Source organism: Rhinolophus sinicus, linkage group LG04 (genome assembly GCF_036562045.2).
Source record: "Rhinolophus sinicus isolate RSC01 linkage group LG04, ASM3656204v1, whole genome shotgun sequence".
NCBI classification, from domain to species: Eukaryota; Metazoa; Chordata; class Mammalia; order Chiroptera; family Rhinolophidae; genus Rhinolophus; species Rhinolophus sinicus.
This window is the reverse complement of record NC_133754.1, coordinates 96,648,187-96,674,025: the sequence shown is the minus strand read 5'-3', so window position 1 is coordinate 96,674,025 and position 25,839 is coordinate 96,648,187. Positions and strand designations below refer to the sequence as shown.

The window sequence follows — 25,839 nt, the reverse complement described above, 5'->3', positions numbered from 1 at the left end:
GATCCGAGATGCAGCAATCCTACCTGTGTGTCGTTGGGTGTATGACTTCACATTTCCAAGACACAGTTTCAGTGTTCTTATCTGAAAGGTGAGATTCCTGCCTCACAGGGTTATTGTGAAGAATAAGTGATAAAACGTAAGTGAATCGCAGCCTGGTACAGAAGAGTTACTCCAGATCCCTTGCTTTATGGGAGTTTAGATCTCAGCACTTTCAAGTGATAAAGACAATTGGTGTGGAAAGTGTTTTCTAGTGCATTGAAGGGGTTCAGTCAACATTAGGGTCCCTTCCCTTAGCAGCTCTATGTCTGTCTCTTCCATTTGCTGGTGAACATCAGGAGGACATGGATCTAAGCTCTGTAATGATGCTGTTTCTACCACATCAGGTCGATATGTATTTTTGAAGTGAATGAATGAATTAATCAACATAAGCTCAATGGATGACTGGTATTTTTAAAAAGTAAAATATTAGCAAAATAAAAAGTTGGGAAAAATTTATGTCTATAACAAAATAAATAGAATAAGAATACAGTTAAGTTAAAATTTGAACTCATACATTTTGGTATAAGTTTATGTTGATCAAGACTATTTTACCCTTTTGGTTACCTAAGACTTTCTTCTATTATGTTTTCTGATTCTCAAAGGATTGCCATTTTACAATCCGTGGAGGCAGGTTAAAAGAAGATGGAAACTATCAACTCCCAGTCGTAGTTCTTATGCTGAATCTTCCCCATTCCTCAAGGAATTTACCAACTTTATTAACTCCTGGAATGATGGAAAATCTTTTCCATGAAATGGGACATGCAATGCATTCTATGCTGGGACGTACTCGTTACCAACACGTCACTGGTGAGTCCTGAACAGGGGACGTTTATTTTAATGCAGTTATTTAAAGACTTGTATTTTATTTTAAATTGGGAAAAAAGCTTTTTATTTAGAAAGTCTGGGATCATTTGATAGTGTCCTGTAGTCATTTATTGCAGATGGCCTCATCTCGTCCTCCCAATTGTAGTGCAGCCCAATCCTCTTATTTTGTTTCCTTCCTTGCTAACAGTTCTCACCGAGGAATAAGTCTCAGTTGTCTGTCTTTGGGGTTTGTACCAGTTTACATTTTATATGTTTTATATGGAATTTAAGTGTGTGGATATATGTCCATGTGAATGAATATCTCCCTAGTACTTAGCACAGAGTTAGTAAGTGAATGCTGCCTATCCAAATCAGTTAGAAAACATATTAAAGCATGTTGGAAAAATGTGATAAGGTACTTTTATTTTTCTCATTCTTTCTTCTATGTAAAATTATAGTTTTCATTCTGTTCTATGGCCATATTTGGTGATACTATAGACTTTGCTCTTAGTTGTCTCATGTCTAAGTCTTAAGCTCACTATCAGGTGTGGTCAGCTTTAGACCACCTGGTAAATTGTCTGCATTCAGTATTTATTAATTAACTTTATACATACAGTATTTGGGTGGAGGAGAAGATATTTGAAAAGATGGGCTGAACAGAATCATAAAATGTCAGTAAAAATTCCTTATACGATTTGTTGCTTTAAGTAATTTTGAGTTTGAAATATTGCTTTTCTGCACTTGAGGACTGAATTTGTTATAAGATGCTATCAATGGATAAAAGAAAGTACTTTTAAAACAAATGAAGGATAAAAGCATTTGGTGGTGGAGTGCAGTGAATTAAGTAGAAATGCTGTATTAAATGTCAGAATGTTTTAATTTGTGTTTCATGTATAGTCCAGCATAACTAAAGACAGACTTGTTTGTAGAAGGTGTGAACCACTGCTTTACAAGGTGTTTTATTCAGCTGTGCAAATATTTTGTTTTACTTCTGATATATAGGAAAATATATAGGATTATAATAAACTTTTCTGCAAATACGTGCAATAATTTTGTAGAAATAAAATACTGATTTAATGAATTAAAGCTTATCATAGTTCATCAGAAGTACAAGTAAAAATTTTAAAAGAGTGCATAAAAAAGTAAGATAAATATGTTGCTTTGATTTGTGCCAACTTTTTTTCTTTTTTCCCAATTTTAGGGACCAGGTGCCCCACTGATTTTGCTGAGGTTCCTTCTATTCTGATGGAGTACTTTGCGAATGATTATCGTGTGGTTAACCAGTTTGCCAGACATTATCAAACGGGGCAGGTAGGCAAAACTAATATTGTAATACAATCCTTTGAGTTGTGGTTGTCGGCATTTATGACCTGCTGGGTCATGTTGAACTTGGTGCTTTTTTCAGACCTGTCACCCTCTCTCAGTACCAGAAACCTCCTACCGGTTTTTTTTCTGATTCCTTCTCTTTTTGGGGGTGGGGGAGTAGGGGGCTAGTCTACAGAATCATAGTCATAGCATATAGTCACGTGTTGACAAATACTGCCCTTAATTATATGCCAAAAAACATCCTGTTTAGCCTTCATGGACATTCCCTGAGGAAGGCCCTTTATTCCTGTTTTCCAGAGATTAAAACTAGATCTTTAGTAGAAGAGGCTTTCAGGGCTGTCTTGCTTCAAAAAAGCCATTCCTTTCCTCTTCCTTCATAATTCTGAATATTTTTTCTCTTGGTCTGAATTTTTATGGTGTTTCGTAAAACTGAACCACATTGCCGTATTTTCTCAATATGCTTAGGGTCTATATGATGATAAGTCTGAAAATTCCTTAACATCAAAGCTTAGATTTAAATAGTGCCTTGTAATTTTAAATTTTTAAAAATTCTGTAAACTTGGATTAAAATGAGATACCTTATAGTAAGTTAAGCGTAACTATCAGCATTATACAATTTACTGTCCATGTATACTTCAGAAAATGTCTTCTTTCCCTTCTCTCAGAACTTGGATTATATAATATTACATTAGCTAGTGTTTTTACCCCCTCAGACTTCCTTCCTGAGGGCAGGTGTAAAATTATATTCATCTTTGCATCTTCAGCCTTTAGAATCATGCCTACCGTGATTAAAGGAATGAATGGAATCAGAAAAAGAATGGCCGACCCCTTTATTTGTGACTCTTCTGATTATGTCCCCAGATGCATAATTGGTTTTTTTTCTAACCGTTGTTGTCAACTGTAGAATAATGGATGAGTTTCTGGATAATTAATCTGAGTCAGTCTTCATCCATCAGGTATTGGATGACAAAATTGAAATATTTATGATCCAGTTAGCTACCTGTCTGTTAACTTGCAAGGAATTGCTCTGAAAATTTTGTCGACTCAGCCAATAACATTTAACTCTGAAATAATAGCATGTTCCATCCATGGCTGCACATTTGGGGATTTAGGGGTGATTAGGAAGACCTAATTAAATTCTTCCTTTTGTAATTGCTCCCCTGCCTGTCCTCGGGGGGAGCAGAGCATGAGGTGTGTTGGGGCAGAGCCACACGCACAATGCATGGGACCGTGAGAGAGACCAGCTAACTGCCGAGGACATCGGAAGAAGCTTCATCTTGAAGTGCTGGGGGACTAGCGCTTGAAAAAATATGTCAAGGGGGCAGTTTGTCAGTCAGCTTTTAGCAGCCCTCATCCATCTCATAAAAAGTATTTATTGAGGAAACACTAAGGACAAACATGTATATAGGTCCATCAGTCAGAAAGTACTTGTTTAGTTTTTATTATGTACCAGGCACTGTTCTCAGCATCCGAGAAACACAAAAAATCAGTGAGACAACATCCCAGCGCTCAGTGTGGGCTTAAATCTTCAGGGAACTAGGGCAGAGCCAAGGACAAGGTAATTCCAGCCAGAAGGGAGGCATTGGTGAGATGCTGGGTGTGGCAAGAGTAGAAGGAGCAAGGGAGGGAGAGACAGAGAAAAGACACTGGAATGTTCTTGTTCCTAGAATTGGCTCCCAGTCTCTGCATTCTTCACACACCTTTTAATCGCAGCTCATTTGCTAGACCACCTTCTGTGACTGGAGTGATTTTTCTCTGCACTGTTTATACTGGGCTTTGCTGTCGCACTTCCTCTTGGGAGTTGTATTTACTCCTTCTGGCCACTGGCTGTCATACAACTCTTCCCCAGCCTATTTTCTCTTTAGCCTTTGGCTGACAGCTTCCATGGATTCTACCTTCGAACTCGTGGCCTTGCTCAGCCCTCAGTGGGGTTGAAATGAAGGCCTGCAAGCGTGTAGTCAAGCAGTAATGAGGGCCAGAACTATGGCACTGGCAGTGTTGGCTAGAAGAAGCAGAATTCAAGAGCTAGTTGGAACTTAATTGGAAGGATAGCAGGGGCAACAGAGGTGGGGGAAGTCCAAGACGGAGGTTTCGTGAACAGAGAATTCTGGGAGGGCCGCTTTGAGGCAGGGAGGGAGACAGGTCTACCTTTGGATATATGGATGATCATCACTGTTGTCCACGAGGCTGTGAGTAGTGTGAAAGTCAGAGTCAGGTGGACTCTGCAGGTGTGTGGGAGTAACAGGTGTGGAGATGACAGTTGAAGCATAGGGAGATTAGAAATTGCCCGTGAGAGAAAAGCAGGAGGCATCCAAAGAAACCAGCATCATCAGGAAAGGGGCTGTCTGAGAGCTCAGGTTTTTAAACAGTCTCAACAAGCTGTGAGGAGGACACAGGCAGGTGAGGGTGACTGCAGAAGAGAACCGTGAGCCTTTCAGAGTAATAAATACTGAAAAAGTTAACACTTGTGCAGAAAGTCACCACAAACACTAAGGCCAGTTTTTGAAATCTATTTACAGAGCAATCAGAAGAGCAAAGAAGGGCTAGAGCTTGGAGGGTGGTGTGGGGTCCAAAAAAGGACAATGCCTGTTTAATACCATTACTTAATTTTTCAGTAAGAAGAACCATTTTTGGACAAGATAGTTTCAAGAAAACAGTCCAAAAATATCCTTCAACCAGGTGAGATAGGAAGAAAGCAGTAAACTGCTTTGAATTAATTCAAGTCCCAGACTCAGAAGACACATCCAGTGGGCTGATGGGACTCGCAGACACAGTCTCTAAAGAATTTAAAATAATTTTGTGATTCCTTGGAGAATGGAAATAGTGCCAGAAGGCAAGAGATGTGTAAATGCCTTGAGTTTCACAAGGGGCTTGCCCCTTCTTGTCACTAATTAAGATACCAAAAGGCTTGATGTTTTGATTTTAAGGGCAGTCCTAGCCTTAAGGACAGGGAGTTAATTCCCTAAAATCCAAGTCTGTAAATAAATTACATTAAAGTCCGTAAGAAGAATAACGGTTGCATTTTTATGTTTTATTTCCTATCCTGCTGCATATCAGGAAACAATTTTTATTTTTTTTAACCATCGTGTGGTATATTCCAGAGAGCTCTCAGAGTAAGGATAATATATTGGTGACTTATTAACACCTACAAGTATTTTATCTGAACTGGAGCATAGCGTAGCCAATGAATTCCTGTGGTAGAGGAATTAGAAGTATGCTTATCAGATTTGCAGGCATCACCCAGCTGTCAGAGATAACAAATACCAGAGGTGCTCATTTGAGATTCAGAACTGCCTTGACAAGCTACAGCATCAAAGCTGAAGCAGAATTTATTATAAATTAATCTTCAAATCAATACCACACGTGTAGGAGTACAGACTGGGTAGCAGTTCATGTGAAAAAATTCCCAGGTTTTTAGACATAATAAACTTGATGTGAATCAACAGTCTGATGGAGTTTCCCCACAAATCTCAGCCAGGTTTAGGCTGCACGAGGGGACCTGTGGCGTCTAAGAAACCAAAGGTTATTGTGTCTCTTTGTGCCTGTTGGTTCCGGCCTTCAGCCTAACCCTGTTAACCAAAGAAGAGGTTTGGGCTGTAATAAAGAACAAAAGACATTTATTTGAGCAAAACTGTTGCAATCTGGGAGACACATATTCAGCTAGCAACCCAAAGTGCTCCAGAATGAACAAAGAAAGGCCAAAACAACCAAGTGTAATTCTTTTGTGCAGATGAAAGATTGCTAGGTTAACAGGGAATGGCTAGTTCTAATATGCAAATGAGGAAGGGGAAAACTACAAGGAGGAGGTCAAGTCCGTTTGTGTCCACACAGCCGTGTTTGTCCCAGGATGTTTATGACTCAGCCTTGAGCTGAGTTAGCAGCAGGTTAGCAGCTTCATAGCAGCTCTGAGAACTGAGGCACAAGACGTGCTGAAGCCCCTCTTCCCTAACAGCCTCCTGACTTTATTTTAAGGGACTCTCGTAGCAATGCTTATTCCATTTTAGTTTTTCCTGTTATCACCCCTTCCCACACAAAGTTATCTGTAGGCGGCCCCACACTTCTGGAAGCATGATCCTTGTCCTCCCTTAAACGTTCTATGGTGCCACTTCTTTGTAGTTGTGGTAAAATACATATGGGCATAAAATTTGCCATTTCAACCACCATTAAGTATTCAATTCAGTAGTATTAAGTACACCCTTACTGTGCTGACATCACCACCATTTATCCAAGAACTCTTCGTCTTGCAAAACTGAAGTTATGTACCCACTAAACACTAACCCCTACTTCCCTGCCCCCAGCCCCTGGCAATCACCATTCTGCTTCCCATCTGTGTGAATTAGACTGTACTGGGTACCTCGTGTAAGTGCAGTCATACAGTGTTAGCCCTCGTGACTGGCCCATTTCACTTAGCATCAGATTTTTAAGTTTGATCCATGTTACAACGTGTGTCAGAATTTCCTTTTTAATGCTGAATAGTATTCCATTGTATGTATACACCACATTTTGTTTTTCCCCTTATCCGTTGATAGATGCTTGGGTTGTTTCCACATTTTGACTGTTGTGAATAATGCTGCTACAAACATGGAGTCCCTGCTTTCAATTCTTTTGCGTATACCCAGAAGTAGGATAGCTGGATCATGCTTAAATTTTTTACTCCTAATGTTTTTGAGGAACCACCGTACTGTTCTCCCCAGTGGCTACATCATTTTATATTCCCACCTGTGCACCAGGGTTCCAATTTCTGTCCATCCTCGCCAACACTTGTTATTTTCTGATTTTTAAATTGTAGCCATCCTAATGAGTGTGAGATGGTACCTTATGGTGGTTTTGATTTTCATTTGCCTAATGAGTAGTGATATTGAGCCTCTTTTTATAACTTATTGACTATTCATACATCTTCTTTAGAGATATGTCAGTTGAAATTCTTTGACCAGTTTTTAATTGAGTTGTCTCTTTTTTGGTTGTTCAGTTATAGTTCTTTATATATTCTTGATATTAATTCCTTATCAGATACATGATTCAAAAATATTTTCTCCCATCCGTGAATTGCCTTTTTACTCTGTTGATGGTGTCCTTTGATACACAGAAGTTCTTACTTTTGATGTAGTTAAATTTATTTATTTTTTTCTATTGTTGCCTGTGCTTTTGCTGTCATATCCAAGAAATCAATGCCAAATCCAAAGTCAAAATCAATGCCAAAGTCACAAAACTTTTCCTGTATGTTTTTTTCTAGGTTTTATTGTAGTTTTGAGTCTTATGTTTAGATCTTTGATTCATTTTGAGTTAATTTTAGTAGATAATGCAAATTAAAAAAAATATTTCACTGATTCTGAAACTGATAATTCTTGTTAGATACCTATTTATATTTAATGGCGTAATGTGCCCCTCTCCCCATGTATTATAAAATCACAGGTATTTAAAGAAAAATGGGTTCTTGGATTCAAGGAAATAAGATAGTCTTAGCCCCTACACCAAAAATGAGAATGTCAAGTACTTCCATTCCATAGTCTAAATGCCTGACCCTTGACCCCCGCCCCTAAACAGCTCCACGGTGAAGCCAGGCTCTCCCTCACTCAGATTATGTGGAGTGCACAGAGTTTCTGTCTTCCTTCTCTCCCTGCTCCCAAATACTGATCCCCGAGGAAGCAGGATCTCTTTGTCTCTGCCCGAGAGTTTTGATCTATTCACAAGTTTTAGGTGGATTTCTAAATGTGAGCACAGCTGATAACTTCTACATTCCATTTCTAAAGTTGTCCCATCTCTTTCACACCGAATTTTTCTCAGGACTCTGTCACTCCATGTATCTGAATGGAACTAGCCAAGCTCCTGTAGACCTGGGGCTTGGTTACCCACCTACAAGAAAAACTGCTGTTTCCTCGACATTCAACACTTCTGACACCAAACATGGGGGGTTTCCCCACACCAACCAATTCTCCAGTTCTCGGCAGACACCACCTAGGCGGCCTACAGTCTTAATTCTGACAGTAAGTGCTCGAGTCAGCGCAGGCCCCGCAGGTTAAGGGCTCGCTCCCACCAGACCGCCTCCTCGCCCTCCACTGCACAGGCCAGTTGCACGTCCAGGTTGTCAGCCGTCCGGTATAAATTGAAGGCTCCCGTGAACCACTTCCAACTCAGGTTTGATAGTTTGAAATAATGGCTCTTAGAACCCAGGAAAACAGTTTACTTACTAGATTACCAGTGTATTATAAAGGCTACAACTCAGGAAGAGGCGAGAGCTTCCGCGCCGTCTCCGGACGTGCCACCCTCGCAGCACGTCCACGTGTTCACCACCCCACAGGCTCTCCCTGCCTCCTTGTTTAGAGTTTTTATGAATGCGTCATTACGTACCTGGGCGCAATTGGCCAACTCATTGTCCAGTGATGACTGAGTTGATCTCCAGAAACTCTTCCCGCCCTGGAGGTCAGGTCACGGATCGGGCTGAAAGTGTCAGCCTCCTAGTCACATGGCATCCAGCCCCCATCTGCCACGAGCCCCCTCTGTAGCGTACACTCAGCAGTAGTTGAAAGGGACTTACTGTGAAGAACAAAAGAAGTTCCTAGAAAGACATCCCTATCACTCAGGAAATTCGAAGGGTTTAGAAGCTCGGAACCAGGGGTGAAGACCAAGTATGTGTTTCTTATTCTACCATAGTATTACACCATCCTACTTCTCTTCAGCAGTATCAGCCTATGTATAAGCCCTTTTCAACTAATAATTTCCAACCATTTCTTCCTCCTTCCACACACACCTTGCATTGCCCCACCTTTCCCCACAATACCCATATGGAATGGAACAACACAACCCCAGTGTTTTTCAATGTATAGGAAGTATTTTGTTCAATGAGGGATACCACATTTACAGTGACATTGAACTAGAAAACATTTTGAGGAGCGGCTGCTGAATTAGTATCATATTGGAAACCACTTCATATTAGGAATGGTGTAAGACTAGAAAAAAGAAACTTCAGTCTGTCGTATAATGTTTGAAGGATACCATGTAAAGGAAGAAAGTGTATTCTATGTCATTCCAGAAAAAATATTACTAAGGACAGTGGAGCGGAATTATAATTATAATGAAGCTGATTTCAGTTCACTAGATTCTTCTCATCACTGATTAGAAAGGAGATGTCTCTGAAAGTAATAAACTTTTTATTTAACATTTAATGTTGCAAAATGATATTTGTAAATGAACAGCTGTGGAACCACCATCCAACTTAAAAAGTAAAACATTACCATATTCTTTCCAGAGGTAAGGACAATCCTGAATTCTTATTAATTTTTTAAAATCATTTGTATCACATAAATCACTTATTCCTAGGCCAAGTGGTATTTAGTTTTGTTTTTGAGTATTACAAAATGGTATTAACTGTTAGTAATCTGTGATTTGTTTTTTGCAATTATTCTGTACCTAAGATTCCTAGATGTGCGTGTAGCCGCAGTACATTCACTTTCAGTTCAGTGTAATAGTCCATCATTTATGTCCTCATTCCCCTGTCACTGGGCACGTGGGTGCTTTAGGGTTTTGCTAATTCCCACAATTCTGCTGTGAACATTGTTATACTTTTCACCTTATATTTATATGCAAGACTGGAATTGCTGGGTTTGTAAGGTATGCACGTCTCTAAGTTTATGAGGAAATACCAAGTTGTTTTCCAAAATATTTGTACTTTCTTGCACTCTTTTCAGAAATGGTTCCCATCAGCATTTGATATTGTCAGAAGTTTTAATTTTGCCAGTTTTGTGGTTATGACATGGAACATTACTGTGGCCTTAATTGGCAGCAGCATTCCCTGATTACTTTTAAAGTTGAATATCCTACGTTTTTATTGTTTGGTTTTTGTTTTCTCTTCTGTCAAATGCCTGTTTGTCTTATGTTCATTTTCCTATTTGGTGGTTTATCTTTTTTTTACTGATTTCTCAGCATTCTTGATATGGTGGAATAATAACCCTTTGTTAGGCATCTGTCTTCTTTCAGTTTATGGCTTGTCTTTTTGCTTTCTTTATGTTTTTCTGTTGATGGATTTAAGTCCTTCATTTTCATTTTGTTGTATTTAACAGTCTTTTCTTTATAGTGAATGCTTTTTATATCTTATTTACTTTTGTTTCCCTAATGATATTCATATCATAAGGAATATCATAAAGGTATTCTTGTTTTCTTCTAAAAGTTTTAATGTTTTTCCTTTATGTTTAGGTCTTTAATCTGGTTGGAAATTCTCTTTGTGTTTGGTCTAAGGTGGAAATCCAGTTTCCTTCTTTCCTATGGATAACCAATTGTCCCAGCACCATTTATTCTTTCTCCAGTGATCTGTCTTATACCAAGTACCCATGATATGCAATAATCTGTTCATATGAGATTTCTCTTATTCTGTTGTTTAAGTTGTCTGTCCTGATATTATACTAATACCGCCTGTCTTTATTACTGTAGCTTTACCAAGCTTTCCTTTATTTGTTCTTCAAAAATTTCCTGTCAATTCTTCAGCTTTTGTGTTCTTCCATATACATTTTAGAACCAACATATCTGGTTGTTTTTGCTTGTTTTGTTTTGTTTAAAAAGCTCTGATTAGAGTTTGGTTGGGATTACATTAAATCTGTAGATCAATATGGGGAGAATTAATATCTCTGAATATTGACTCTTTCAATCCATGAATATAACATACCTTGTTTCCCCGAAAATAAAAGCTGGCTGGACCATCAGCTCTCATGCGTCTTTTGGAGCAAAAATTAACATAATATGGTATTATATGAGACATGGCCTTATATTATAGTAAAATATATTATAGTAAAATAAGACTGGGTCTTGTATTAATTTTTGGTCCAAAAGACGCTTTAGAGCTGATTGTCCCGCTAAATCTTATTTTCGGTATCTCTTCATTTTGTAAGGTCTTTTAAAAAGTCTTTTAATAAAGTTTAAAAATTTTCCTCCTAAGGATCTTGCTCAACTTTTCTTAGACTTAGCTCTAGATACCCTACCTTTTGGATAATATTGTAAATAGTATATTTTTTAAAATTATATTTTCTAATTATTTGTTGCTTATGTTTCAAAGTGCAATTTATCCTTTTTTGTACGAAGACTGACAATTAAGTTCACGAACTTGTTGCACCGATGTTGCTAACCTTTTTTGATATCAGAGGGATTATTCATTATGAATTTGTACCAACGGGACAGTTAACCAAGTTTACTATTTGGAAGTGCTGAAAAGGCTGCTTGAAAAAGTTAGACGACCTGAACTTTTCACCAACAATTCATGGCTCTTGCATCACGACAATGCACCAGCTCACATGGCACTGTCTGTGAGGGAGTTTTTAGCCAGTAAACAAATAACTGTATTGGAACACCCTCCCTACTCACCTGATCTGGCCCCCAGTGACTTCTTTCTTTACCCGACGATAAAGGAAATATTGAAAGGAAGACATTTTGATGACATTCAGGACATCAAGGGTAATATCATGACAGCTCTGATGTCCATTCCAGAAAAAGAGTTCCAAAATTGCTTTGAAGGGTGGATTAGGCGCTGGTGTCAGTGCACAGCTTCCCAAGGGGAGTACTTCGAAGGTGACCATAGTGATATTCAGCAATCAAATATGCAGCGCTTTTTCTAGGATGAGTTCGCGAACTTAATTGTCCTACTTCATATATAGATCTTACTCTCAGCAACCTTGATAAATGTTCTTATTAGTTCTAATAACTTTGGCTATAGAATTTTTAACTTGACAGTTATTTTTAAATAACCAGACAGTTATTTATAAATAACCAGACAGTTATTTTTATTGTAAATGACAGTTTCATTTTTCCTTTTCAATTTATATATTCTTTTTATTTCTTTTTCTTGCCCTACTCGACCTACTGAAATCTCCAGTATAGTTTTTGAATAGGAGCTGTAATATGGGCATTATTTGTTTTTATCCTGTTTTTTAAAGGAAATGTTTCTAATGTTTTATCATAAAGAAAGATGTTTGTTGTAGTTACGGTAGAGATATCAGGAAAAGGAAATTTCTTACTATTTTTCTTTTGCTAAGTTTTTGTTTAATCAATGGGTATTGCATTTTATCAGATTTTTTTTCTGCATCTTTTCAGGTGATTGGGTTGTTCTTTTCCTTTAATCTCTTAATGTAGTGAATGTTAATGTTAAATGGTAAGCCACCTTTGCATTCTAGAATTAATTAACTTTGGTTCTAACTTCTCATTTTTTAATATAGTGCTGGCTTCAGTTTGCTACTATTTTGTGTGTAGAGGATTTTGCATCTGTGTTTATGAGGTTGGCTTGTGATTTTTCTTTGTCTTCTTGTTCTTTGCTGGTGTTGGTGTTAAGTATATACCCTTTCAAAAAATGAGTTGTTCATTGCGCCTTTTTCTGTTCCATACAAGCATTTTTTATAAAATTGTAATAATCTGTTGCTTGAAACTATGTCAGAATTCATCTATAAAACCATTCAGGGTCTATTATTTTCTCTGTGGGAAGATTTTTTAAATGACTGATTCTTTAATAGTCATAGGAGTTTTCGGACTGTCTTTTCTTCTTAAGTTAGCTTTGCTAAGTTATAATTTTCTAGAAATTTATCCTCTTAATCCAAGTTTTCAAGTTTATTGGCATAAAGTTATTTATGGCATTCTTTTATCCCTCAAATCCTGCTAAATGTGTAGTTATGTCCTTTTCGTTCCTAATCCCATTCTCTCATTTTTTTCTCTATTAATCTTGGCAGAAGTTTCTCTATCTTTGTAGTATTTTCAAAGAACTAATGCTAACTTTGTTTATTCTCTCTATTTTGTTTCAGTTCATTAGTTTCCGTTTTTATTATTATTCTCTCCTTCCTCCTTCTTTGTTTATTTTTTTCTCCTCAGTTTCTAAGCTAATTAAGTTTCAGTCCTATCTAACATATGCATTTAAATTTTCATGTTATAATTTTAAATTGTGTGATGCAGTGCTTTGGCTGCATACCATGATTTTTAATACAAAATATTTCTAATGTTGTTAATTTCCCTTATAATTTCCTCTTTGACCAAAGAGTTGTTAGAAGTGTAGTTTAAAATTTTTAAACCTTTGTAGGGGAATTATCTTTTTATAATTATATCTAATTAGTCTAAGCAGTATTGATTCTCTGCATGTTGGTGATATTTATTTAATGGTTTAGTGTGTCATCAGTTTTTTGGAAATGTTCTGTTTGTGCTTGAGTACATTGTACATTTTCTGATTGTTGGTTCTGAGTGTTCATATAAGCCTGTTAAGTCAACCTTTTAATTGTGTAGTTTAGATTTTTGAAATATAACCAATTTTTTTGACCTAGCAATAATTGAGAAGTGGGGCTCTCCCTCCAGGATGTTGGGTCCGTAGTCCTATCTATTTTGTAAAATTATTAGAACTTATTTAGAGCAGTTTCAGGTTCACAGAACAACTGAAAAGATACCGAGATTTCCCATAATAGCCCCAGCCCCTACATATGCATAACTTCCCCCATTGCCAACACCCCCACCCCCAGAGTGGTGCATTTGTTACGACTGGCGAACCTACAGTGACACATCGTAATCACCCACAGTCCCTAGTTTACACTACAGTTCACTGTTGGTGTTGTACGTCCTATGAGTTTGGACAAATGTACAATGATGTGTATCCGTTATGATGATATCATAATGGTCAAGTGCAGATGATCCTTGAACAACACGGGTTTGAACTACGTGGGTTTATTTATACCCAGATTGTTTTCAATAAATACGTATAATACTGTAAATGTATTTTCTCTTCCTTATGATTTTCTTAATAACATTTTCTTTTCTCTAGCTTAGTTTGTTGTAAGAATATAGTATATAATACATATAACATACAAAATATGTTTATGTTATTGGTAGGACTTTCAGTCAACAGTAAGCTATTAGTTAAGTTTTTGCGGAGTCAAAAGTTACACATGGATTTTTCGACTGTGCAGGGTTCGGTGCCCCTAACCCCATGTTCAAGGGTCGACTGTATGTTGATTGCCTTATAAATCATTCTATCCATTTTTGCTCTATATATTTTGAAAGTATTTTATTAGATGCATAAAGATATTTGGTAGTTATATCTTCCTGATGAACGTGTTATCCTCTTAATTTTCACAATGCTTTGTCTCAGTCTGTTTTTTTGATAATTTTGCAACCTGAGCCACATTACTAATCACCAATTATAGTTATTATATTTTTAGCAAACCTACCTTTTTGTGTAATTTTGTCCACTAGCCACCACACTAAAATGTTCGTTGGTCTAGTTACCATTCTCACAAAATATTTATCAAATAATAAAAATATAAATTAACATTTATCATTTTATGTTTTATCTAGGAATGTATGAAGTAAGTGCATAGTTATCCACACTTTATAGAAAATAAGTTATTAATAGACAGGTTAAGTAATTTGCCAGAGATCAGATAACAGTAGCATGAGAGTTGATCTACTAGTTTCTATTAGTGATGTATTAGTAGATCTATTAATTTCACATCAGAATTTCCTTAAAGTTGCTAAAACCAATATTACAACATTCCAGGTGTTTTCTTTTTTCAGTTTTTGCTAGTTAAAAAATCTTTACTATGGTAGGAAATGGTTTATACTTGTTATACTGTATGTCTCACAAAATAACAGACCCATTTCCATTGTAAGTGTTATTTTTAGAACAGTAAAATTCTAGTGCTTTCATTTTAGAACTGTTCTGTGCTGCGTCATTATAAGATTCAGTTTGTAGCTTTAGTTTGTGAAAGTCAGCCCGAGGCTAACATTGCTTAAGATCTATTTCCAAGGAGGCATACAGACTTGTAATAAATCTTCTCCTGTCATTCTCCTTCAGGAGATACGAATAAGGATTGAAGATAAAAATTATAGTGCAACTAGAACTAGATTAGTTGTGGCAGGTTTAAGTTGTTTTGAAACTTTTCTTATTTTCAGCTTTAATACTTCTCAATTATGTCTAGACAAGAGTGTGGAGCTAGGAGGCAGAGACGTGTCTGGCTTCGGCTCCACATTCAGGTGACCTCACATCAGTTACTGAACTTGTCTGAGACATCTCTGCTCTCATATAAAATTAAAATTTTAGAAATTAAAAATTAATACTTCCATACTTACTCAAAAATTCTCGTTGGTCATGTTTAATAATGTTTGCAAACTGTAACATGAGATTATTGGAATTTTTTAAAGAAAAAAATGCAAGTTAGACCTCTTTCACACATTAAAATGATCAGTGTTGAACCCTGTAAAACTCAGAATAACTTCTGTCTGTTTCTTTGAGCCATTGATGAGTTTGTAGAATTCTAAGGGTTCTTTCATCTCAAATCATCTTCATTTGTTAGAAAACAACACTCGAAATCAAGTAAGTGAAAAGTAATGTTATTTCCTGTGGATTTAGATCTGAGATTTTGTCTCTTTGGCCCCAAACAGCGTTTTTATTAATATTGATTATGTGCCATCTGGATTATTATTTACTAGCAAAACAGAGTAGTTGAGACATGCTGAACCCAGTTGCTTTCCTGTTATAGGCACAGGCCGAGAATGAGTGCTTGGGGTGGGATGGGACCAAGCTGCACCGCTGACCTGTAGCCTGGGCAGCTCTCGGCCTGGCTTTCTGCCTCTGAAGCCTTTTCTGTTTAGATGACCATGTCTCAACCAGTTTATAGCGTTAGATCCAACGTGTTCCCAAGGGATTGCGATGGTAGGAGTTCTTTACTCAGGAAGAGTTGAATTATTACCATAACAAGGATTTGTACCAGAAACTGTCTTAACTTTTAATATTTGTGCAGCTTCTACCATAATACGTTTTCTAAATGGTCATAAATAAAACAAGAGATTTTATCAGACTGACTTGGCTGTGTAAGAATTTGATGCCAAAATTTTTAACAAAACTTTATTGAAATTAGACTGGTGAGATTGCAAAGTGATAGAAAGTATCTGGCAAATTTATGAGGTTACATTCCTACACGTTAAGCTCATAGGGAAACATTCAGAGAATCTAAGTCATGCCAAGTTTGCTAAAGCATTTGCGTTTTTTGATGATATTTCTGAAATCTTCCAAAAATGTTGTGCTTTCTCAATATAATTGAAAAACTAGTATTATTTTAGTATTTTTGTCCCTTTGTATGGTCAGCAAACAGTGCAGCTTGTGTTTATCCCAAGAATACAGTCAACAACTTCCTTCCCTGGCTGAGCCACATAGGAAGCCCTTTAGAAGGTTAGTTGTGAGAAAGGCGATGACATAAGCTATTGTCCAAGCCACAACACTTTTCAGAAGGAAGGGGGAGCTGTTATTAATCACATCAAGACAGCCATCCTAACCTGAGACTGTCAGGCCCCCCTGCATGTGTGGTCAACCCCCGCTGTGACAGCATTTACAGGCACACGTCTTAGATGCAGGGACTGGAGTTTCTTCCAGTTAGTTAATACTTTTCACAGGTTGCTTGAATAACTGTCACGGTATTGAAGCTTCATACGACTTACTTTTATGCGGCAGTTTTCAATCCTCATTTTACAGTTGCGCAAACATGATGCCGAGAGGCTTGCCTGCTGTCCGAAAGCAAATGAGTGGGAATAGACAATGCAAGCTGCCTGTCCTCAGACACAGCCCTCTCTTTTTCACAAGGCACTGCCTTCCTGTGGATAGTTCTCCTGCCTGTGAAATTAGAGTGGTTTCATTTTGCCCACCTTTGTTTTTAAGTCGTCGTGATGGTTGTGTTTTTCTAAGTCAGAGCGTCTCAAACTTTAATGTGCATAAAATCACCCGGGGATCTGGCTAACACGTAGATTCAGATTCAGTGCATGTGGAGCAGCCCAAGGTCTCGTATTTCCCAGAAGCTCCCAGATCCTGTTGATGCTGATGGTCTCTACTTGCTTTGGGCTTCATATAGTTGGGTAATTATTGTTCTTATTATTCATAGTTTTTCTAAGCAGGAAACCAGACTTTACCTTCTTAGCAGAAGAAAGGGTCAATTTTGTAGTCTTTTGTTTTCCCTCTTTGGCCATAATTACGTTCTAACATTTTTTAAAAAATGAATGAGTGCTGGGATTGGACTCTAGCATAGCTCTGTGCTTTGGGTGCACAGAGAAGGATGGGGGCGTCCACTCCCTAGCGTGCTTTATGGGGACCTTTCATTCCATGATGGCTGACTGAACCTCACAGTCTATTTGGGGTGACTGAACCTCACAGCAAATTTAAAGTCCAGAAATTTAAATTTAAATCATCAGGTGCACGACTGGATATAGGATGAACGAATCACTAAAAACTAGAAAGCAATACAGAGCAGAACCTTCGGGGTGTAGCCTACTGCTGTTCTCTGAGACTTAGGTCAGGGCTAGGTCATTTACAGGGAACTTGGCACTTACTGTTAGACAGGCTGAATTGTCACGTTGTCGTCATACAAAGCCAGATGTTAATTCTCCAGAAATGAGCACAAGCATATTTGTTTTTAAATAAAAAACAAAGATAATTGTGGAAAATATTATATTGAATTATTAAAATAAATTAGGCCAAATTAAGTCACCATAGTTAATTATTGGCATATTATGTTCCAGTTATAGAAATAACAATTCCACCATTTTCCTATTTATTGGGGGGGGGACCCCAAAATGTGTTTCTGCATTTTACAGCTTGAGTGAATCTTTGAAATAGAAATGCCACCACTGCAATAATACAAGAGGCACAACTTATTGTTAGGGTAATGGCCTTTCAGACACTTTAAATAGTTGCTGTCTTCTAAATTCCTCCATTGCTCTATCTGTATCTCTTTTGTGGTATTTGGGATACTTTCCCTTGGATTATTAATTTCAACGTGCATTCCTTTCTGCTTCCTGGTAGCAAGATCAAGAAGGATTTGTTGCTTAGTAGGGTGCCATGCACACAGTGGGATGCTTCACAAAGCTAAGCCAAGAGGGCCTCCCAGACAGGCCGACCTGCTTTTGTTGCTGTGTCTCCTCCCAGGGTCTCCACTCAGCAGGCAGGAGTCAGCCAGCATCACACCAGGGCTACTTCATACTACAAAGCCCAGCAGGCTTCTATAGAGACAGATTGCAGGCATTTTTGTCAAAGAAATTCGGGCAACGGTGTGAAGGAGCTAAGGTACACACAGCAATTTGAATGAGGCTCATCATAGAGTTTCCCTCTCTGGCTAGAGTTAAATTTATGGCCCAACTGTGCCAATTGAATGAAACCGTAAGACGCAGATGTTTATGTGCCTAACCTCAAGTCTGACCTCATTTTATTTCCCCACTTTCATGTCCCCATCCCCAACATCCTCATCTATTAATTATAGACTAATGACATATTAAATACAGGTATTTAATATTAATATTGACTGAAATTTATATTACCACCACTAATCCCTTTTTAGGAGAAACTGGACTATTAATAAAATAAAATTGGCAAAAGGTTACTTTTACCATCAAGTGGAAGTATGACTCAACTGCAGTATTGAATTTTGAGGGGAACATAAATAAATTAAAAACACATCTGCAAACCTGAAGCTACACAACTACCATGTGCCTCACAAACTTCTCCATGGGAAGCAGGTGTCAGAATTGTAGGCCTTTTGAGGGCAGGAGATGGTGCTTTGTCTTTCTTCTTCCCCTGGTACCTGGAATGGTACCTTATACTAAGGATTTATTGAATGAATGGATGAGTAATTGGTTGGTGCTTTTAGCATACACTGAGATCATGTATTTTACCATTTCATTTCTTTTGGAAATATATGAATGTGAATTATGCGTATTAACTATTTGTGGACTACCTGCTATTATTTAAACATAAGATGTAGAAAATCTCACAAATGAATTTAAAATGAGTAAAGATTGCATATATAACCAGCACTGTAATTAGTACAGTTTGATCCTTTTGATCAGCCTAAAGGAGATGATGCTTTAAATCTCTGTCCGTTTATTCCTTAAGCCTACAGGAACTGAAATAATGAAAAATGCTTTCTTTTCCAATGGTATTTTTAAAAGGGTAAAAAGGTCTCCTAGAATATAAATTCCTTGAGAATTGAGATTTTTATCTATTTTGGTCACTGATATATCAACTGTGCCTGTCACATAATTGGCAGTCAATAAATATTTGTTGAGTGAACTGTCATTTGCCTAAAACCCGCTAACTGACACTCATAGATGCCTGCTTCTCAGCATTAAAGTAAATCGTCTATCATACATGCTGATGCATTGCAGGTTTTTTCATAATAATCTTGAATAATGTCTGATTTCTGACAATGGAGTTCTTCACCCTTTCCAAAGCTTTCCCGCCTTTTTTTCCCCCTTTGGAAGCTAAAAGCCTGAATGGTATCACTGATGAAAGTCTGAACTGTTGGGGATGTGGAACACTGGGAGGAGTGCTGCTCCCAAGTTAACTACAGGAAAAGGAGAAAATCCTAACTTTTCTTGAGCTCTTAAGAGAGTTGAGGTCCCAGGGCTATCAAGTCACTTGAATCCAAGGAGGTACAGACTGACTCACTTGCGGCAAAGCATGGGTGAAAGGGCTGCCTGCTGTACAAACGGGTAAGGAGAAATCAGATAACATTTTAACAAATTGTTGGAGGCCAAGGGTGGGTTGGCTTATCAGTCTGGAATAGCTGAGGGCCCTGACATAGGGGGAGTTTGCATTCACCTGTAGGCTCTATCCCATTGGCCTTCACTGGGAGCTCAGAAGAAATAATGGGAGCAGACTGGGAGATGGCACAGAGCCCTTCTCAGTGTTGTGGGGCTATGGGAGGTGATTGGCTGCTGCTGCAGGAACAGCACAAAATCCTGCCACCCTGCTCAAAGATAAGTAAATCAACAGACTCAGACCCAGAGACTTAAAAATAACTAGTAACTAAAATAACTTTAAAGTAACTATCAAGCAGGGATTTAAATAACTGTTAAAGGATATCATGGAAAAGGTGGGCAACATGTATAAACAGATGTGGAGGAGAGATGGAACCTGTGAGAAACACTCAATTGGAAATGCAAGAAATCAAGCTATGTTATAATATATGAAGAATTCCTTTGAGGGGCTTGTCAGCACACTTGACACAGCTGAGGAAACTTAAGTTCACAGCTCAGTAAACTTAAGATAGGTTAGTAGATACTATCCAAACTGAAATACAAAGGGGGGCAAAAGAGTGGGTGGGATGGGACAAAATAGAGCATCCAGGAACTTTGGGACAATATCAAATAGTGTAACATACACACAAATGGAGTTCCACAAAGGAGAAGAGAAACATAACAAAGCAGGAAAAATATTTTAATGGCTGAGAATGGATAATGGCTGAGAATTTGCCAAAATAATGAAAATCAATCCAGAGATCCAAGAAGTTTAGAGAACCCCAAGCAGGATAAATAACAAAAAGGACACAACTAGATACATTGTAGTCAAGCTACTGAAAACCAAAATAAAGAGAAAGCAGCCAGAGAAAAAAAGACACAGGAATAGAGAAATCACGGCAGACTTCTGTTCAGAAACTATCAAAGTTGAACTATCAACATCTGTAGGATGCCAGATGTTTGATTAAAGTATTCAGAAGGGCAACATTTTCTAATTGGTACCAATCTTTTCTAACTATGAATTGGACCCCGCAAATGAAGTACTGACTCATTGTTTGATAACCAATTCTACTTAAAGTGAGAGAAAAATATTTTCAAAACGTGAGTTACTGACCAAATTTTGTGGCAGACACTGAAATATGGAAGATAGATTGCTAGCACTTTAGTTTATTTCATTGTCTTTTAAAATCCTTAAAATAATCACCATGTTGGGAAAGGTATCACTAGAACAGTCTGGGTAATTTGAAGAGGCACATGTGTTTCATTAAGCATATTTGGCTATTTTATAAATGAAAAGAAATATAAACAGGAAACCATGAAAGTACATTTCCTTATTAAGAACCTGTTAGGTTCTACAGAGAGAGAACTGTTTAGTTATAATTCTTGTTTCCTAAGAATTTATAAATCTAAAACAGACCATATTTACAGAATATGTAGAGAAAACAGTAAAATGTAAATAAAGCTTGTCTAAGTCAATGATTACTATGTCAGATAATTGTAATACTAGCTGCCATTCACTCAGCATCTACTGTTGTGTTAAACCTGACATAATATGTTTTTTAAATACATTATCTTGTTCAATTCTTACCTGATTTTGTGAAAAGATAATCTTGACATTTTGCAAATGAGGAAAATGTGGCTAAGAGAAGTTCAGTAAATTGCCACATTATGCCACTCTGCTGGTAAGTGGCATAGGACTCAAAGTTAGTTTTGTCTGGTTCCAAAACCTAAACTTTTCCCCTTACACTCCATTGTAACATAACAGTGGGAGTTTCAGATTCAAGCAGGTGTTGATTTAAGGCAGATCATGCTCTCAGTTCTCCTCGAATGGGTCTAAGAAGCGTTCCTGGAAGGAATAGTTATTTCTGGATTTATGGGATGTTGTGAAGCTGGCACTTCAGCAGGCAGAGGTTACGGATGCTGGAAATGGCTGGAAGGCCCGGAGAGGTTTCCAGTTGCTCCATTTCTTATGTAGTTGTTCTTTATCATAATCAGTGAGTCTAACATTCATTCTTGACTTACAGCATTCTAAGTGTGCTAGTGTGATTCCTTTTAATCTTTAATAGATATGGCCGTGTCTAGATGCTAAGGAGAGCTGTGAGCATTCCATGTCATTGTTGTGCTAGATTAGTGCTCAGTGGGAGGGCGTTATCTTCTACCTTGGAAGTTATGGACCCTGAAGTAGAAACTGGTAAAGCATGCAGTTGATTATATGGTGAAAGAGTTGTTATTATTTCTAATGTCATGGACTTTGGTAGAGTTTCATTTTAATATAATGGAAAGTAGTTATAATATTGTTTGAGGGTTCAGGTGTTTTAAATGCACTTTCCTTTATGTATTGTTGCTCATCACCTGTCAGCTTGAATGTATTCATTCTATTTCTTCGGTATATCAGATGTGAGAGTCTTGACTTTAAAAGACAATAATATGAAACATCTATGTTACTCTGTTGATATAACTAATTTTGGAATGACTGCAAAAACTGAATTATTTCAATATTGCTTATCATGACTCTGGTTGGTAAAGTAATATTTACAGAAGGAAATCTTCACCAGGAAATATTTTTCTAATTTGATGTTTAAGATTTAACTTTTCAAATATTGTTTATTTAATTATGTATAACTTAAAAAGAAAATCAGTTTATATGGTATGGAAGTTTTTGTTTTATTTTTTGTTGTTGGTCTTTTAATTTAAAAAAAGGAAGTATTTTCTAAGGGAATAAATATCTAACTCCATTCCAAAAGCTGAACTGCATTTATTAATTCCAGTTGACTAACAACCAAACTAGATTAAAAAAGGAAAAGAATATCTGTTTTTCTATTTAGACTACACATAATACACATATATTATTTAATTTGTGATTTGATGGATTAATGATTCTTTCCTTTAAACTAGTCTACTAGGATTGTATTTACCCTCTACTTGTGTTTCCTCATAGTTTTGGTAAACCTTTGTATTCAGTACAGTATGTATAGTAAGTAGGCTTGAATACATAATTTTGGGAGGTATTTTTGGTATTTTGAAATAAGTATATCACTTTGTGAGGGGGGTAAATGCTTATTACATTGTTTTGTACACCTGAAACTAGTAAAAGAAAAATAAGTATAGATTCACAGAAAGTTGCAAAAAATAATAGAGGTGCCATGGAACCTTCACCAGCGGGAGTGCTCATTTCCTCCACGTTCACTTTTTATGTAACTAGGGTTTATTTTTCAGTACATATTTTTTGATGAACTGTTCTCAATTTTTTTTGTTCTTACACTGTACATGTTTTTCTTATATCTTTTGTTTTATTGTAAACCTGATAAGGAACGAATTAAGCCTCATTAAGATTGTCCCTTTAATGTTTTTTGCCTTTCCTGTGTGGGTTTGGATCTCTGAGATATTGGCCTCTAAATAAACAAGCTACTTCCGAATGAAAGGGTATATTGGGTTTGGCTCTTAGATCCAGTACTTGGCATTTCCACATCATTGTCTTTAGAGCAGAATTAGTGAACCTTTCAAAGATGCCCGACCACCCCTGGGGCCATGTCTGCTTGTTTGTCCAACCCCACGTCTCAGGGGCACCCACCGTGCCGTTAGCCTTCCTATTGCCTCCCTCGCCCACTGCTGACTTGACTCTCCTCCTCACCCACCTTCTGTTCCCGCCATGTCCGCACAGGGAGGCAGCTCAGTTCTCTTGGACCCCAGGCCACATGGGAATCACGGTCTCTGCTTCTCAGTGGATCACTCTCCATGGGCCTTCTCTGCAACTTGCTCTGGCACCTTAAGCCTCTGAATCCAACCCCCTCCCAACAACTTCCTCTTCTGTATCTGCTCAGCTTTTCTTCCTGCCTTCTCAGGAACCCTGTGCCCTCATTGTCTCTCTTCTTTTCTGCATCTCCGCTTTTTGGCCCTTCTATGGATCAGTACCATCTGCATTTCTTAAGCCTGCTTAAGCATTTACCAACCTTAAACAAAAACTTCTCCGTCCTCCTTCCCACACAGCTACTGCCTTTGCCCTCTCTGCACTCATCACTCACCCTTCTGGAAACAGTTAACTGCTGTATGTCCACTGCCTCTGTCTCACCTCCTGCTCAGCTCCAGCCTTCTTGAATGCCGCCCCTGCCCCCATCACTCTGGCAGTTACTTAGGTTACTGATGACACGTGTCACTGGTCCACTAATTGTAACCTCCTAACTGCTTCGTCCTAATCCACTCCTTCCTTCTTCCTATTTAATGTCTTTGTAAAACACAAATCTGACCATGTGACTTCTTTGCTTAAAACTCCCCAGTCACCGACCACAGAGGTAGAGTCCAAGGGTGGAGACCAGCGTCCTTGCTCAGCTAGGCCTCCCGGCTTCTCACAGCCCGCCTCCTGCCTGCCTTTCCAGCCTGGCTGGAACCCTGCTTTCTTTCATGTCTTGCCATCGGCCCTTTGCATATGCTGTTTCTTCATCAGAGATTTTGATACAAGCTGTTGGCATATATAACTTAACTAAATCTATCCTTTTTAAAATGCTGTTTTAGGAAATTTTGTTTTATACTGATGGGTGCTCCCGGGGTCAGAACCCCAGGCCCTTTACCATACCAGAACTTACATGATACAATTTCCTTCTGTTCTTGTCTTAAACTCCTTAAAATTGCCTTTTCTGCCAGTTTTGTTTTTCTTATAGCCAAATGGAAAGAGAAAAGACTTCGTTGTCTGAGAAAGTTTTGTTGTCTGAGCCTTCCTCCTGTGCTACTGTAATCTTTCACTTAAGGAATCGTTTTTTAATGATCATTCTTGTATTCCTTCCTTCTGCAGATATTTATTGACTGTCTGCTGTGTGCCAGGCATTGTTCTAGGCTGTAGGGAGATGATTGATTGATAGATAGATAGATCGATCGATCGATCGATCGATAATTAGTGCTTAGTTCCCCTCCCAGTGGACAGCTCACATTATCATTCATTGGTGGCTAATTTATATAACTCTACTGCTGAGTAAGCTGCCATAGGTCTTTTATATAATGTATTTCTCTTTAGAGGGACTTTTAGGTTAGATTAGATTATAACTAGAGTTCTATAAAGTGGTTGTTTTCTTCAATAAATATCAGTGTTAATGATTTTAAAGCAGACTAAGATGGTCTAAAGTACTTCTTCAACTCCATTACTAGTTTGTTTCTCAGAGACGATGTGATGGTATGGGATGAGGCCTGCTTATTCTCAGAAAGGAAGCCGTATATCATGCAAGCACATTACACTGACTCTCCAAGCTCTGTTATTCTTTCAGGTGGGAAAATACAAGGATGCAATTCATTATCATAGGTAACTTGTTAGGTACCAATTCAGCTCTAATACTGGCTGGCACCGTGAATTATTTATTTCTTGACATTTTAATCTTTTATTCTTACTGCCATTTATGAAGTACACGTAAGGGTCAACAGAGCACTCCCATGGGCTTTCATTGGTAACCAAGGAACAGAAAAAGTATTAACTTTTATTAAAGTTTTAAGTAGATTTTTAAAGAATAATGCCAATATCTTAGTTCCCTACAATCCTATATTTTCATGTACAAACCCCTATTTGGTGATTTCTACTTTTTGAAGTTAAATGGAATGTCTTCATCCTTTGTTACCTTTTCTACTAAAATATTTCAAAGTTGTTATTTTAAACCACAATGAAATTCTATTATTTTTTCATTTGATGTTATTTTTAACTTTCCTGCCTCATAAGTAACATGCAGTGACTTATTAAGCAATTTACTCACATATATATTATTTTTGTTTTTCAAGTCAATGCCCAAACATATGGTGTCACGTCTTTGTGAATCTAAAAAGATTTGTGCCGCAGCTGATATGCAACTTCAGGTATGTACATATGTACCTTTGTTCTGAAGTTTTCCAGAGTAATTCTTCAAAATAAATACATAACTTTAAATTCTTGCCAATGCTACACATTTATTATAATAATTATGCTTCTAAAACATCTTTCATCTGAGTTCAAAGAACTTGACCAAAATTGACTCATTCAATCCTCACACTGTCCTTATGAAGCAGATGTTAAGGGCATTTTCTAATTTCAGTCTGGAAAAATCAAAGCTTGGAAAAGTTACATGACTTCTAAATCATACATTTCAGCAACCAACTTTATATTGTTATTCACTTTGTTTCTTTTTTTAAATTTGGGTTTTCAGATTG

The 25,839-nt window shown here is 37.5% G+C and overlaps 1 protein-coding gene across 3 annotated transcripts in view; it reads left to right on the top strand.

Moving 5' to 3' along the window:
- The window catches only part of MIPEP (mitochondrial intermediate peptidase), a 199,571-nt gene that overhangs the window by 76,498 nt on the left and 97,234 nt on the right, over positions 1–25,839 (top strand). For 2 of the 3 annotated variants that reach the window (XM_074330042.1, XM_074330041.1), the window contains exons 13-15: positions 642–846; positions 2,045–2,154; positions 25,435–25,509. In XM_074330042.1, coding sequence (XP_074186143.1) covers positions 642–846; positions 2,045–2,154; positions 25,435–25,509 — 390 coding nt within the window. The remainder of the gene's footprint in view (positions 1–641; positions 847–2,044; positions 2,155–25,434; positions 25,510–25,839) is intronic. The other variant, XM_074330043.1, reaches the window with a different exon arrangement.